General features: G+C 36.0%; 1 protein-coding gene across 2 annotated transcripts in view; it reads right to left on the bottom strand.

Moving 5' to 3' along the window:
- The window catches only part of MYO3A (myosin IIIA), a 172,006-nt gene extending 157,340 nt beyond the window's left edge, over positions 1 to 14,666 (bottom strand). For both annotated transcript variants that reach the window (XM_067704228.1, XM_067704146.1), the window contains exons 1-2: positions 14,490 to 14,666; positions 11,744 to 11,878 (exon numbers count right to left, since the gene is read on the bottom strand). In XM_067704228.1, the coding sequence (XP_067560329.1) occupies positions 11,744 to 11,878; positions 14,490 to 14,657 (303 nt within the window). In that variant the 5' untranslated portion in view covers positions 14,658 to 14,666. The remainder of the gene's footprint in view (positions 1 to 11,743; positions 11,879 to 14,489) is intronic.
- Positions 14,667 to 15,030: the final 364 nt, after the last annotated feature.

The following is a 15,030-nucleotide window of genomic DNA, read 5'->3' as shown; positions in this document are numbered from 1 at the left end:
GTAACCACAACCACAGTCAAGATATAGAACAACTCCATCACACAAAAATCTACCCTCCTGTCTCTTTGTAGTCAAACCTCTTCCCCAGTCCCTGGCAAGCACTAATCTCTTTTCTGCCCCGATGATTTTGTCTTCGCAGGAATGTCATGCGGATTGAGTCATAAGGTGTGTAGCCCATTAAGTCTAGCTCCTTTGATTTGGCACAATGAATCTGAGATTCATCTTTGTTGCTGTACATTCCTTCTTTAATGCTATTTTAATGTTAGTCATTCCTTCTTTAATGCTGAGTATTCCACTGAATAGATAAACCACTGTTTGTTTATCCATTCATTAATTGAAAGACTTTTGAGTTGTTTGCAGTTTTTGGCAATTATGAGGAAAACCACTGTAAACATTTGCATAATAGGCTTTTCCATGAATATGGTTTTCATTGCTGTTGGGAATTGTTGGGTCCTATCAGTCACATGTATGACCTTCTAGGTATTTGCTAAACTATTTCCCGAAGTGGCTGTACCATTCTGCATTCCCACTAGCAGTGAACGAGAGTTCCAGTTGCTCCACATCCTCGTCAGCAGTTGACACTGTGACTTTTTAAAAAGCCATTCTAAATGGATCTCATGTGATTTTGATTTGAGTTTGTCTAATGACTAATTTCATTGACCATCTTTTCATGTATGTATTTGCTATCCATTTACTTTCTTTGGTGAAGTGTTCAAATTTTTGGTTCACTTTTAATTTTTTTTTATTATTGAGTTTTGAGAGTTCTTTATGTATGTTGGATACAAGTCCTGTCTCCCAGTTTGTGGCTTGACCTTTTATTTTAAGTGTCTTTTGAAAAGCAGAAGTTCTAAATTTATCATGTTAAAAATTTTACGGAAAGTGTTTTTTATGTCATATCAAGAAAATGTTTGCCTAACCCAAGGTCAAAAAATTTTTCTTCTGTAATTCCTTCAGGAAGTTTTATAGTTTTAGGTTCCACATACAGGTAGGTCTATAATCCATTTTCAGTTAATTTTTGTACATGTGTTAGGTATGGATTATATATGGATGCCCAATTATTACAGAACACTTTTCTATTATTCAAAGGTACCCAGAAAACAGAAATATGACTCTGAATTGGGTTTAAAACCTAGTTACCAACACAAGGAATAGGGTAATCTTAAATGTATACTGTTAAGTGAAAGAAGGCAATTTGAAAATACTACATACTGTATGATTCCAACCATATGACATTCTGGAAAAGGCAAGACAATGGATCCTATAAAAAGATCAATGATTAACAGGGTTCAGGGAAGAGAAAGGGAAGAATGACCAGATGGAGCACAGAGGAATTTTTAGGGCAGTGAAACAAGTCCATATGATATTGTAATGGTGGATACAGGTAATTATTTATTTGTCAAAATCCATAAAAAGTATACCACCAAGAGTGAACCCTAATGTAAACTGTGGACCTTGGATGGTGCTGATGTGTCAATGTAGGTTCACCAATTGTAACAAATGCACCACTCTGGTAAGAAATGTAGATAATGGGGGGGTCTATGCATGTGTGAGGGCAGAGGACATATGAGAAATCTCTGTACCTCCCTCTCAATTTTTCTGTGACTCTAAAACTATGCTAAAAAATAAAGTCTTTAAAATATCTGTAAAATGTACAACACAGAGAATTAACCCTAATGTAAACTATGGACTTTAGTTAACAATAATGTATCATTATTGTCTCATCACCTGTTACAAATGTACCATACCAATGCAAGATGTTAATAACAGGGAAAACTTGGTGAGGGGCATTTATGGAAACTCTCTGAACTTTCCACTCATTTTTTCCATAAACCTAAACCTGTTCAAAAAAATAAAATCTATTCATTTTTTAAAATCTAGCTGCTAACGTCAAGAATATTTGAAAAGGTCCTAAACTAATAATGAAGGAGCAAAGAAAATTACTCCAAGTTATGTCAGACCCCTTACAGGGTCTTCTTAGAAACTAATTATTCTACTATTTGGCTGCTGCCTAAGCAGGAATAGTGGTTTAATTTTCAGAATGGAAAGGGGTCTTTTGAATGAAACTTCAAGAAGAGGTAGATTAAAACGAAAAAGAAATTATTAAACAGACCATAGGGACCAAATGTCAATAAACCACAAGTTAACTTGTGGTTGACCTCTTCCTAAAGATGCCCAAGATGAGATATCACCATGAATATTCTAAATCCTCGTTTAGAATTAGCAACATTTCAAATATGCTCTAGGATGAAATTTACTTCTGTTCAATTAGCATAAAATGCCTTTCATACATGAATAAAGTGAAAAACAATTAACTTTAGTACGTTTGTTTTTAAATGAATGTGAAGGATTAAAATATATTAAAGGAAATGCAAATGTTGAATTAAGCAACAGATCATAAAAAATGAAAATGACCATTATGTTTCCATTTAAAAAGAACTGCACCCAGAGGAATGAATTGCATCATATTAACCCTATGCAATTCTTAAATCACCAAGATAGGTTAAAAGGGGGATTTGTAATAGGGGACCAGAAAACCCTTAAGTGTAGCTTCGCAGCACAATGCTACAACAGGGCCTTAACGTTCTTTCACTGAACAAAATTGAAGCATAATTTTCTTAAGCCAGAGCTACACTAATGAAAGGACAGAGCAACAGTGAGAATGAATCCTCTCCCTAGGCTGCAGTCAAACATGAAAAAAAACCCAATAACCTAAATCAAAAGGGATGATATTCTCTGAACAGATCATTACAACTCACTTCCAAAGACAGCTTTTATAAGTTTTCAAAATGTATTCTGTCTTCACTGTGTTAGGAGAGATATGAGATTTTTACTCGAATTTCTGGAAAAGGACTACTGACTTCTGCAGTTGGCATTTCTGACTTCTGCTGTTTTTCATTGTTTTTTGTTTATTCTAAGAATGCTCTAAGACGCTTCGCTTAGTCTGACCATATCCCATGTGAGGCCACAAAAGCAGAAACTCTCATTTTCTAACACTCATTCTAGTTTTTACTTTGCTCATTTTATAAAAGCGTTTGAGTCGTTTTATAGAAACCAATTTTTAGCAAACACCTACACGTGAAGTTTTTGGTAACTGTGGGCGTAATGTTATAAGACATGGCTGTATTGCTTGCAGAGTAACTGCACCATTTCACACTGCCGAAGTAATGTGTAAAAGTTCAATTTGCTCCACAACCTCACCAATACTGGGTATTATGAGTCTTTTAAATTTTAGTCATGTTAGTGGGTGTGTACTATAGCTTCATTGTGGTTTTAATTTGAATTTCCCCCCCCAAAAAAGATATTAAACATATTATATATATGCTTTTGCAAGGAGTCCAAACTTTTTTTGCACACTTCATAAGAAATTGGGTAGATGCACTTTGTTAGGTGAAATTTCCATCTATTCCTAGAATGCTGAGATTATCACAAATGGGTGTTGAATTTTGACACGTTTTTATTGATTTTTTTCTCTTTGATTCCATTAATACAGTGAATTATGATGCAATAAATTTTAATGTTTAACAAACTTATTTTAATGTTTTAATAAAATTGCATTCCTGGGATCAATCCCATTCAGTCATAACATATTAACATTTTTATATATTACTGGATTCAATTTGTTAATATTCTGAGAAAGATTTTTTCCAAATGTGTTCATGTGAAATGTCAGAATATATTTTCTTTTCTTGTAATATCTTTGTCTTCTTTCGTCAGTATAATGTTGCCCTCATAAATGAGTCAACAAGACTGATTATTTCTTTCTTAAACGTTTCATAGGATTCATTTTTTTCCCCAGAATGACACTGTGAAGAACTCTGTGGACTCATTCCCCAGTATAACTGGTGAAAATTATAAAAATAAACAATGAGTTAAAGTCTTTGGAAATTTTAAGGGTGTACAGCAAATGAAGTAACATTTAAGAACACAGCTAATATTTGTAGTATTTAATTTTGTCCTCTATAGGCTTATTAACTGTACTTTTTCATTTTATTTTTAGTGGTTGCTTTAGCGTTTACAATATGCATCTTTAACTTAACACAGTATGCCTTAAAATAATATTATGCCACTTCCTAAGTAATGTAAGACCCTTAAGACTGTACGTTTCCATTTCTCCTCTCCTGTCCCTTTGCTACTGTTGTTATGCATTTTAATTCTGCATGTAATGACCCCACAAACCATAATTATAATTATGGTTTCAAACAGTGGTTTTTTTCTTTTAAAGATACTAAAAAATATAACATACAAAGTTTCTTATTTATCTTTATATTTACCATGGATAATATTCTTCATTTCTTTTTGCAGGTCTGAGTTTTTATATGAAGTCGTTTTCCTTCAGCCTGAAAACTTTATTCCACATTTTTATGGTGCAGGTCTCTGACGGTAAATTCTTTTCCTTTGATGAAAACATCTGTCTTTATTTTGCCTTCATTAATGAATAACATTTTCCCTGTATACAGATTTCTAAGTTGAAAGGCTTTCAATGTTTTAAATATACCATTCCACTGCACTGGAGGACAGATCAGTGACCACGCTTCTCTCTGACCCCTACATGTCCTCTTGGTGCTTTTGTAATGGTCTCTTCATTATTAGTGTTCAGCACCTTGTTTGTGACATATCTTAGTGTGGTTTTCTTTGTTTATCCTACAAGAGGGATTTTGAGCTTCTTAGATCTGTGACTTTTTAGTGTTTACCAAATTCAGAAAAATTGCAGCCATCATTTATTTAAATACTGTATCTCTGCCCCCCCACCCCGTCCCTGTACTGCTCTTGGACTGAAATTACACACAGTTTAGAATACTAGATAATGTCCCATAAGTCGCAGGGGTTTTTCTCCCTTTTTTGTCTATTTTTTTCTATTTTCCGGTCTTCAAATTCACTGATCTTTTCTTCCACATGTCTAAGCTGCTGTTAAACTCAATACTATATATTTTTCACTACAGATATTGTATTTTTCTATTCTAGAAGCTCCATTCAACTCTTTTCTATAGTTTTCATTTCTTTCAACATTATGTTCATGTTTTCCTTTTGAAATCCTTGAACGCTGTGATAATAGCTGTTTTAAAGTCTTTATCTGCTAATTCCATTATCCTGGTTATTCCTGGGTCTGGTTCTTTTGACTGATTTTTATTTTGATAATGGGTCACCTTTTCCTGCTTCTTTACATATCTAATAATTTTTTATTAAATGATGGACATGACTAATTTTACATTTGAATGTTCAGATCTTGTTGTCTTCCCTTAATGAATGTTGAATTTTGTTCTGTCAGGCAGTTAATCTACTTGTGGACCAACCTGAACATTTCAAGTCCTGTTTTTGAACTTCTTATGGGAGGCCAAGGGAAGTTCTTATTCTAGGGTGAGTCTAGCCCTTCCTTTAACGCATAACCCTTCTGGAGGGTCTCTACTAAGTGCCTCAGGGGTTCCACAAAGATTCCCCAATTTGGCTGATCAGAACTCAAGCATCTCTCAACCCTGCACGAACTCCAGCAGTTGTTCAGATTACTGCTTTTCAGTAATTCTCACCCTAATAATTGTTCTTTGCCCAACTGCCTGAAATCTTGCCCTATACATTTCCAGCTTGGTTTTCAGTAAAAGACTCAAGGGAACCCCTATGCAGATTTCTGGAGCGTTTTTCCTGCTTAACTCTCCCTTCTTTGAAAATTCCAGCCACTTCTGCCTTCCCAATCTTTTCAGTTCAGCAAGATTGCTGTGATCTCCTTGGGAATGTCCTCCTTATGCCCGTGGTCTGGAAACTGCCTCCAAGATTAAAGATGGGATAATTGTAGTGTTCCTCTTGTTTATTTCCTTTTCTCAATGTCACAGTCTTAAGCTGTCTCTTTCCCAGTGTTTGAAAATTGTTGTGTTTTTAAAAATATATTTTATGCCGTTTTCCAGTTATTTATGGTACAGCCACGCAATGATGCAAGTTACTGTCATGGCCAGAGCAGAAGTCCCAGATTACTTCTATGCACGCTGAAATCTGAGAAGCTCTGGCAGTGTTTTCCAAACTTTCCTTTGATAAGAATCACCTTAGTGCCTGTTTAAAAAACTAGTTTCCTTAAACTCATTCTTGGAGTTTCTGCTTCAGTGGGTTTGAGATGGGGATGATCCTTATCAGAGTATCTGGAATATATATTAAAGAACAAAGGTACCACAAGTGTCCTGCTTTTTTTTTTTTCAGGTGGAGGCTTAAAATGTTACCTACTCATCTAGGCCTTCTTTCACCTCTCTTTTCGTAAAGGGTCTTCTTTTTCATTCTTTATTAGCACCCCATTTATATTCTTCATAGTATCAATAACAATGTGTAATTATTTAATTTGTCTATTTAGTTTTAAATCGTCTTTCTGCACCATTAGACTCTAAGCCCCAGGATGACAGTTTGTCTTGTTCTCCACTGAATGCCCAGAACCTACCAAAATGCCTGGCCCAAAGTAATAGATAATATTTATGGAATTAATAAATGACTGGATGAATAAACTTTAGTCCTAGACACTTATGCATGCACGCACGCGCGCACACACACACACACACACACACACACAATGACAGAGGCCATCTTTTCACAGCCACTATGGCTGAGGACATACTAGACAAATAGACTCTGAGACAGAAGACTGTATTCCTCAAGTACTTAAGGTGCTGCTGTCCGGCCAACCAAGAAAGGGTAAATTACAGTTTTGCCCTTCGAGCTCATCAGTAGAAAATGCTTAATGCCAGACTGATTTAACTCAATTTTGACTCTGTTTTTTAGTCTCCCAATTTAGTGATAATCAGATGCAGAAACCTAGCGACCTCCCCGGAGCCCCGCCTACATCCAGCCCCTGATCCTCCACAGGAGATGCTAGGAATTAACGGAAACACTAAGCAAAAGAGGTATGTACATTTTACAAAGCAGGTCAGTCAACAGATATGATAGCAATAAGCAAAAATTAATATAAGTCTGGTATTTCAAAACGAAGCATAAGTAAAAAAAAAAAAAAAATACATCAGTTCTCCCTTTATGCTGACATCATTAGGAAAACCTAGAATACTAAGTAACAATAAAAATTCCCAGAGACATTTTGCAAAAAAATCAGTTCCCACAAAAGAAAACTTTCTACCCCTTCTCTTCTTAGGTAGTTTCATTACAAATGTGTAACTGGAATTTCAGAGAGCTAGCAACTAGTGCTCTTCTCTCTGTCCTAAAAATGAATATACAGAGAATTAGAAGGAAATAGTTCCTAAACAGAGGCCTGTATATCATTAATGCTCAAAAATGTATAGTGTAACAAAATGAAAGAAAAAAAACAGGAAGAAGAAAAATTGTATCAAACTGAAAGCAGTAATTCAAAAATCACAACTAAATAACAGAAAAAACAGACTATCCAGTAAAATCTGAGCAAGTAATCCCCTTCTTAGAATTTCAATTCTGGATCGAAATATAAATAAAATGATTTTTCAAGATGAAAAACCTCTGGGCAGGAGTTTGTCTAAGCTGGTACGGCGCCCCCGGCACATGCCAGGATGATAACGAGGGATATTACTGATGGCTCAGCCCCTCCAGGACACACCTTCTTTATGTAGATTCACACCAGAAGTCTAGCACTGTTAGCATGACTCTCTGGGTAACACCACAGCCCCTCTTTGGCCATCCTTACCCTCATGCAGAATAATTTATTGGGGCTTTATTATGATAAGAGGTATAATTAGTAGTCATTTTGTAGAATAAAGTATTTATGCCACAAGCCAATTTTCTGAAAGTGCCTCTAAAGCAGCACCTGCACCATTCATGTTTATAAATCAGGTAATTGTACATCTAGCCACTTATGTGTATATATAATTAGTCTAATTTGCATATGTGCAAATCAATTACCTTACATACAGTTTGCCAACTTCTTGCTTTCTCTGTGTTTTTCCCCCACTTTGTGAGTGCAAATAGGTCAGATTCCTGAAATACTATTTTAATAAATTACCATTTACTCTTTTTTCTCAAGCCTTTTAGGGATATTTCCAATACCTCCATCTGATAATAAAATATAAGGACAAAGTTCAAAGAAGCTGTTAAGTCTCTGCTGATTCATTATATCAGGAAGCCACTTTGCTTGTACCTGATGTTCCAAAAGTATTTTAATCAATCTTTTCTGCTCTCTCAAAAGAACATTTAACTATGACCTGGAGTCTCCAACTCACACCTAACTCCAAGTGATTATACTGAGAAATGACAATATAATTAGAATAGGAATTTGTTAGGCATAAAAGACAGTGAATGATCTCATTCAATATTTTTAAACTCTGGGCAAAGTTCTGTACCTTGTGTCCTTGCGCATTTAGGCCTACATTAGGCAGAACACCTGTATCTTCAAATGCTAATTTTCCAATGATTCAACAAGGAAAAAAATTAAAGACGCATTACTGAAAATGTTCTGAAGGATATAAATATACAAAATTTTATTCAAGACTGCATTAAGGATTTGCAGAGCGTCGCATCTCAAATACACAAACACAAATATGAAGTAAATTCTTTACAATTCATTAATTTAAGGCAAAATGGTTTAAGTTCATAATTTATATTCTATTACTTAGGTAATTATGTTGAGATGAGTAAAAGTTTTGCTTTGTTTTAATGCATGATTTAACTAAAACTATAAAGCTATCTTGAACTAAACTGAGAAATACAAAATAATTCTGAAATCATAATAAATTGCCTACCTTTGAAGAACACAACTGGTTATTTAAAAATTTTTTTAAACTTCTATAAAATAATGCACAGTTTCAGATTCTGAGAAGGTTCTTGAAAATTCTATTTTACAATTTTGAAAGACTCTGGTTCAATTAAAGGTGGCAAATTAAACATATACATTTATTTCCTCTCACATGTGAATCTCCATTAAAATGCTAGTAAAGGAATAAAAAAAGTATAAAACCACAAGAGAAAAAAGAACAAAAAGGGAGAGAAGTGGAGAAGAGATCACAAAAAAATTTTTCAACATGGCATGCAGATGACTGAGTGGTAACTGAGCAATGCAGAGGAAGCCACAAACTGAAGTGCTAGCTGGGGGCTATTTTGAGGTCACCTGAGCAGAGTAACCCGGACAGGGCAAGGTAAGAGTGAAAGTGGAGGAGATGGGAGGGGAGGGGCAGAAGAAAGGGATCCCTTGGTGGTCTCTCATCAAGACTTGACACCCTCTTACCCAACATACAAAATATCAACATCCAGGAGCCTGCCTGAGCACCACACACACACACACACACACACACACACACACACACACAGATGGGGGTTTTGTTCCTTAGAAAAACTGAACTGAATGGACTCAAGATCTGGTGACATCAGTAGCATGGATAACGGGAGCAAGGCACATAACTACATGATGTGCGAAACAGAGAAGTAACCTGGGAAAGAGGAGGCCAAGGGATCCAGAAACGGTGGATTCCACCCAGGTGAGCAGCAGAGAGATATCAGAGGTCAGATACCTGGCAGACCTCCAGAATGGAGCAGGAGGGCATAGGGTTCCAGAGGTGCAATTAATAATCGTGCCAAAATTCAGAATACGGATTAGGAAATGAAAGAGTAGAGAAGTTCGGCCATCTATTCCAGGTACAGCGATCAACACAGCAAAAGCACAGGCCTACCTGCTCAGGACAGGGTGGTACCACTAACCTGGATCTACACTAATATTGTTCTGTATTATAAGCCCTCTGGTTCTACTTGCTTTTTATTAATCAAGTGAATGTATTTATTTTTAAAATGATAAAAATGATTAAGTCTATCTGAAATTATATGAACCGGAAAAATACGCTAATTTCATAAATAATATTGTCAATCATTTTAAACATACAAAAAAAAAGATGAAGGAAATATGTTCAGAGGTAAGAGTGGTTCTTTTTATAGTTTCAAGTATTTTCTACAATGATCACTACTTGTAGATTTGTTTAAAAACCATAATAGAAAAAATATAAAGTATGGAGACAATATAATTTATAAATGATTACTGTGCAGCAAAATCAATGGCACATTCTAAAAAAGAAACAGAATAATCAAATGTTAATGAAATAATGTGAATACAAGACACAGAGAACAAACCTGTGGTTGTCAAGGGGAAGCGGGGTGCAGGGGAGAGATGGATTGGGAGTTTGGGATTAGCAGATGCAAACTATTATATATATAATGGATAAACAACAAGGTCCAACTGCACAGCACAGTAAACTATGTTCAATATCCTGCGATAAACCACATGGAAAAGAATATGAGAAAGAGTGTATCTATCTATCTATAAATAGATAGATAGATATAATTCAATCACTTTGCTTTACTCCATAAACTAACATTCTAAATCAACTATACTTCAATTAAAAAAATAAAATAATGTGAATACAATAAATAGATGCTGTTAAGGTGAACAAATAAAGGTTTTACTAGCCCTGAGTTTGACAAGAGCAGCTTTTAAAAATTTTTATAAATTTTATTGGAATTAGTGACTACTTCACCTTGAATAAAAATACTCAATGCAAATCAGAAGAAACACATTCTTACATTCTTCTACGACTGGCAGTTACCTTAGTGGGGCACCTTCCAGTACTCCTGCATTAGAGAGAATTGTCCCAACCTATTCTCAGAAATTGAAAAGGCAGACTCCGTAATTTCCCTTCGGCAACTTATTCAATATTCAACACCATTTCTAGTAAGGTTTTTCCCTATAAATGTAAATACAGTTGACCCTCCGTATCCACGGATCACGCTGTTTGAATCCAACTACGTGGAACCCACAGATATGGAGGACCCACCGTACCTGGTTCTGTAGTTTATGTCATTAGTGTTCAGTGAAGCCAGAAGAAGAAATTACCAGCTCGCCATTTTTGTCTAATGAAGCCTCAGGTACATTAATTTTCTCTCATATCATAGCACCTGGCACTGTGCCTCTGTCACGTGTTATGTTGAACAAAATATGGATGAATAAATAAAAATTATAGCGAAGTCCCTTTATAACATGTTCTTCTGAAAGAAAAATAATCCTGGTTTCTTTAGTCTTTTATTGTGGAAACATTTTCTTTTATTTTTTTTTTATTTTTTTTTTTGTCTACACAGCGTGTGGGATCTTAGTTCCCCCACTAGGTATCTGACCCGTGCCCCCTACAGTGGAAGGGCGGAGTCTTAACCACTGGACTGCCAGGGAAGTCGTGAAACATTTTCTTTTAATCTTTAATTAATTTTCTTTCATTTCCCCATGTTTCTAAAGGTGGCAAGACCAGAACTGGGCATAACATTCTACAAAGGATGTGACCAGCCAGGAACATATTAGAACTGCTTTACGGGGTCAATGTTACATAAACATTAAGTCATTCCAAGACCACACTGCAGGGGTTTCCCTGGTGGTGCAGTGGTTAACAATCCGCCTGCCAATGCAGGGGACACGGGTTCGAGCCCTGGTCCGGGAAGATCCCACATACCATGGAGCAGCTAAGCCTGTGCGCCACAACTACTGAGCCTGCACTCTAGAGCCTGCGAGCCACAATTACTGAGCCTGCGCGCCTAGAGCCTGCGGGAATAGAGCCCGTGCTCCACAACAAGAGAAGCCACCGGAATGAGAAGTCCACGCGCCGCAACAAAGAGTAGCACCCGCTCGCTGCAACTAGAGAAAGCCTGCGTGCAGCAACCAAGACCCAACGCAGCCAAAACGAAATAAATAAATAAATTAAATAAATTTATTTAAAAAAAAAGACCACACTGCAAATTTCCACATGTAAAATAATGTTGAAACACTCACCTCAAGAACCAGCCACAGCTTATCTCCATTTATTTTATCCTTCTTAAAGTACATGCCATAGAATCTGACCACATTAGGATGGTCAGAAAGTGCTTTTAAGATGTTGTACTCTGCTTCAATCTCTTCATCAATATCCTAGTTTCAAAAAGTCATGGGGAGAGAACGGTGAGGAAAACATGAATGAAGTCAAAGAAACAATTTAGACTACCAAATGTAGAATTTTATTTTGTCAAAGCAAGGTCAGAATAGTTTTTACTGCACTCAGTACTATGTATTGAAACTTCTCATTACACTGCTTAAGGGGAGAGATTGTGATTTTCCTGCTAATCATATATATCTCTAATTACATTTATTTCGTTGAAAAGGAATAAATAAAAGGCTATTTTTGTGTGCAATGAGAAAGAAACGCATATGGAGAACCACCTAAGATGATGTTCCTTTCTTTGTAGTGTTAACTTTATTTCGATGGCAAAGCCATTCATTTGAAATGAAAACTTTTAGCTGGTTCATTTTGTTTCTTTGAAGTACAGGATATTCGAAGGCTATCAAAAACTAGTCATACATGCAATGAACTCCTACCTTTCCAAAAAAGTGAAAGAGTTAAGTTACATAAATTGGCATACAGCCTTTAGTTAGCTAAAGGCCCATTCCCCAGACGTAGAATAGGTTGTTATCCCATCAGTAAAAGTGCAAACATGACTAGGTACTTAGTCATGTATCTAGGAAAATCACATATACATGAAACAACTCACAGAGTCATAAATAAGAAAAAGACTTCTAATATTTTACGGTAACATTTAATGTCCACACTGTTTTAAGACAGAATCATGGAATCAGAGAGCTGGAAAGAATTTCAGACCAGAGCTCTAATTTGAGAGGAAGAAACTAAAGCTCAGGGCAGTCAGGGTCACAGGAGCTGGTTTGTGTGAGATCCAGGACTAGCCTACTGCCTTCTAGTATTGCTCATTTCCTCTCTACCTTGGAGAGAAGATTATTAGTTCAAAATCCATAACAGTGAGACCCTTTTAATAAAAAGTTTTAAAAAAGCCACTCTGCAAAATGCCTGGGTGCATCTAAATTTATTTTATTAAGATTATAATCTTCTGGTTATAAATCTTTTTTATTTGACTTGTGGCATGATGAATGAGAGTAAATAAAGAATTCTTAGGGAAATACACAGGTACTGTGACAAGAATAACAGCAGCAAAAGAACATATTTCATACTGTAGTTATGAATCTACATGTTTCATTTAAGCAATAGAACAAGACATGATGTATAAGGTTAGCAGTCTACCAAACACGAGTAGATTATGAAAGAATAATGGCTACATGTATTCACAAGCCACTTGTTCTTGTCCACAAAGAAGTAGAGGAATGGGAGAGAGACACTGATTATGGGGCGATACATTGGGATCAGTCTGGAGCCCTTTCTCTCGCCACCATGGACCTCAACCCTTAACAGTGAAGACCAAAGGACAGACCCATAATTGCAAAGACCAGAGGCACAGTTACTTTGGTACAGCCTAATTTGTGTCTCTCTTCCCTCAGTTTGAATGGTAAGAACTTTCCAACAGGGGAACATGAACACATGCAGCATCAGTGAAGCCTGGTCACAGTGCTATTTATTTTTTTCCCTCCAGTGTATCTAATTTACTACTTGAAAAGAAACCCCACCTTCCCTCTCCTCTGCTCAAAGATATATGAAACTATGTAGTTATCATGGATTTAGCAGAAATAAACTATCAAAAAAGAAAGAGCAACACCAAGGTGAACAGAGGCCCAGGGGCAGACCTTTTGCAGAGTCCTACAGTTTATGAGCGTAGCAGCGGTGACAAGGACTCTGATGCCCTCCCCACACACATCACGTCATTTCCATCACACGGCACTCCCATCACGTGTGCAAGAGCTGAGTAATTGGAGAAGCTGCTCTCAGTAGAGGTTTGGGGATTATGGGATCACTGAGCTTATTCTAGCTCCCCCCAGGTGCTAGGGGAGAGCTACGTATGTCCCAGTAGCTGAAAATACTCCCCAATGTCCAGCTCTCACTCCCAGAAAGAAGAATCTCATCCATCTCCTCATGCTCTTAAAGGCAAAGAAAGACGAGTTTCTCTCATCACAACTGGATTTCCCCAAAAAAGCAAAGGAGGAGCCCATTGGGGCACTGCTGAAAAAGAGGCCATGTGGACTGACCAGGACATTCAATTTTTCACAAGGAACCTCACCCTGGTTATAAAGGAACATCATTTCTGCTCTGGAAACACTTAAGTAAACCTGAAAATTAACTTCCCTTTTCTGAATGAAATTTAATTTAAAAAATATTTCTGGTTTGGAATAAGAGGAATTCTGCCTGAAGCCTAAATGAACACAGGAAGAAAAGGAGATCTGGTACAGACGATATTTTAGGATTACTTCTAGACCCATAAATCTGTATTCTGACAACACTTTGAAATCTCAAATAATATTAAATCAACTGTTGAGCTGTTGAGAGTTGTATTATTTATATACTTATTTGCATTACATATTTATTCTTATATCAAGTATTTATTGTACCTTATTATATATGTTAAGCATATAAACAAGGAACCTCTAATAAGTAGACTTTTTTTTTAAAACATTTTCTTCAAATTGTAACTGACATTGTGATAAATAAATCAAGATAAGATACCTAGAGACTTTTTAACTGTTTAATACAGATTTTTTTTAAAAGTTACTCAGCAGGAAAAAAAAAAAAACCAATGTGACTTACATGAATCGGATCCAGAATTTTGACTGCTGCTTTTTGGCCATTTTTCTTATTCAACACTTTAAAAACTTTTCCATAAGTTCCTTTGCCGATTGTTTCAGTGATTTCCCATGTATCAGAAGGATCGGGAAAGTTATCAAAGATGATCGTTTTTCCAATTAATGGAAGCATCTTAAAAGTTTAAATCACTGGAGAGAAAAAGCACAGAGTTTCATCTACATTTGATTGGTGATATTAAATGGCACACATAAACTCACGGGAAATTATCTAATATTTTCACTGATATGGAAAATACACAGCAGTAACCAAATGTACTGAGAGTCATGGAAAAATTTTAATTTCAATTCTTTTTTGCAAACAAATGAATATGAGTTTAATAATGCTTTGTAAGCAGGGCTTTCCATGTTTAACACAGTTCCACTTTAATTGCTACTAATTATTTTCAGATTAAAATAAGAGGCACATATTTAAATCATTTTGATTTACTGCTTTATATGAACCTTAGAGATGATAAAATTCAACCTCTCCATCAAAGCAAGTCCCA

The sequence above is a fragment of the Pseudorca crassidens genome, chromosome 1 (genome assembly GCF_039906515.1).
Source record: "Pseudorca crassidens isolate mPseCra1 chromosome 1, mPseCra1.hap1, whole genome shotgun sequence".
Classification (NCBI taxonomy): domain Eukaryota; kingdom Metazoa; phylum Chordata; class Mammalia; order Artiodactyla; family Delphinidae; genus Pseudorca; species Pseudorca crassidens.
This window is presented reverse-complemented; position numbering and strand designations above follow the sequence as displayed.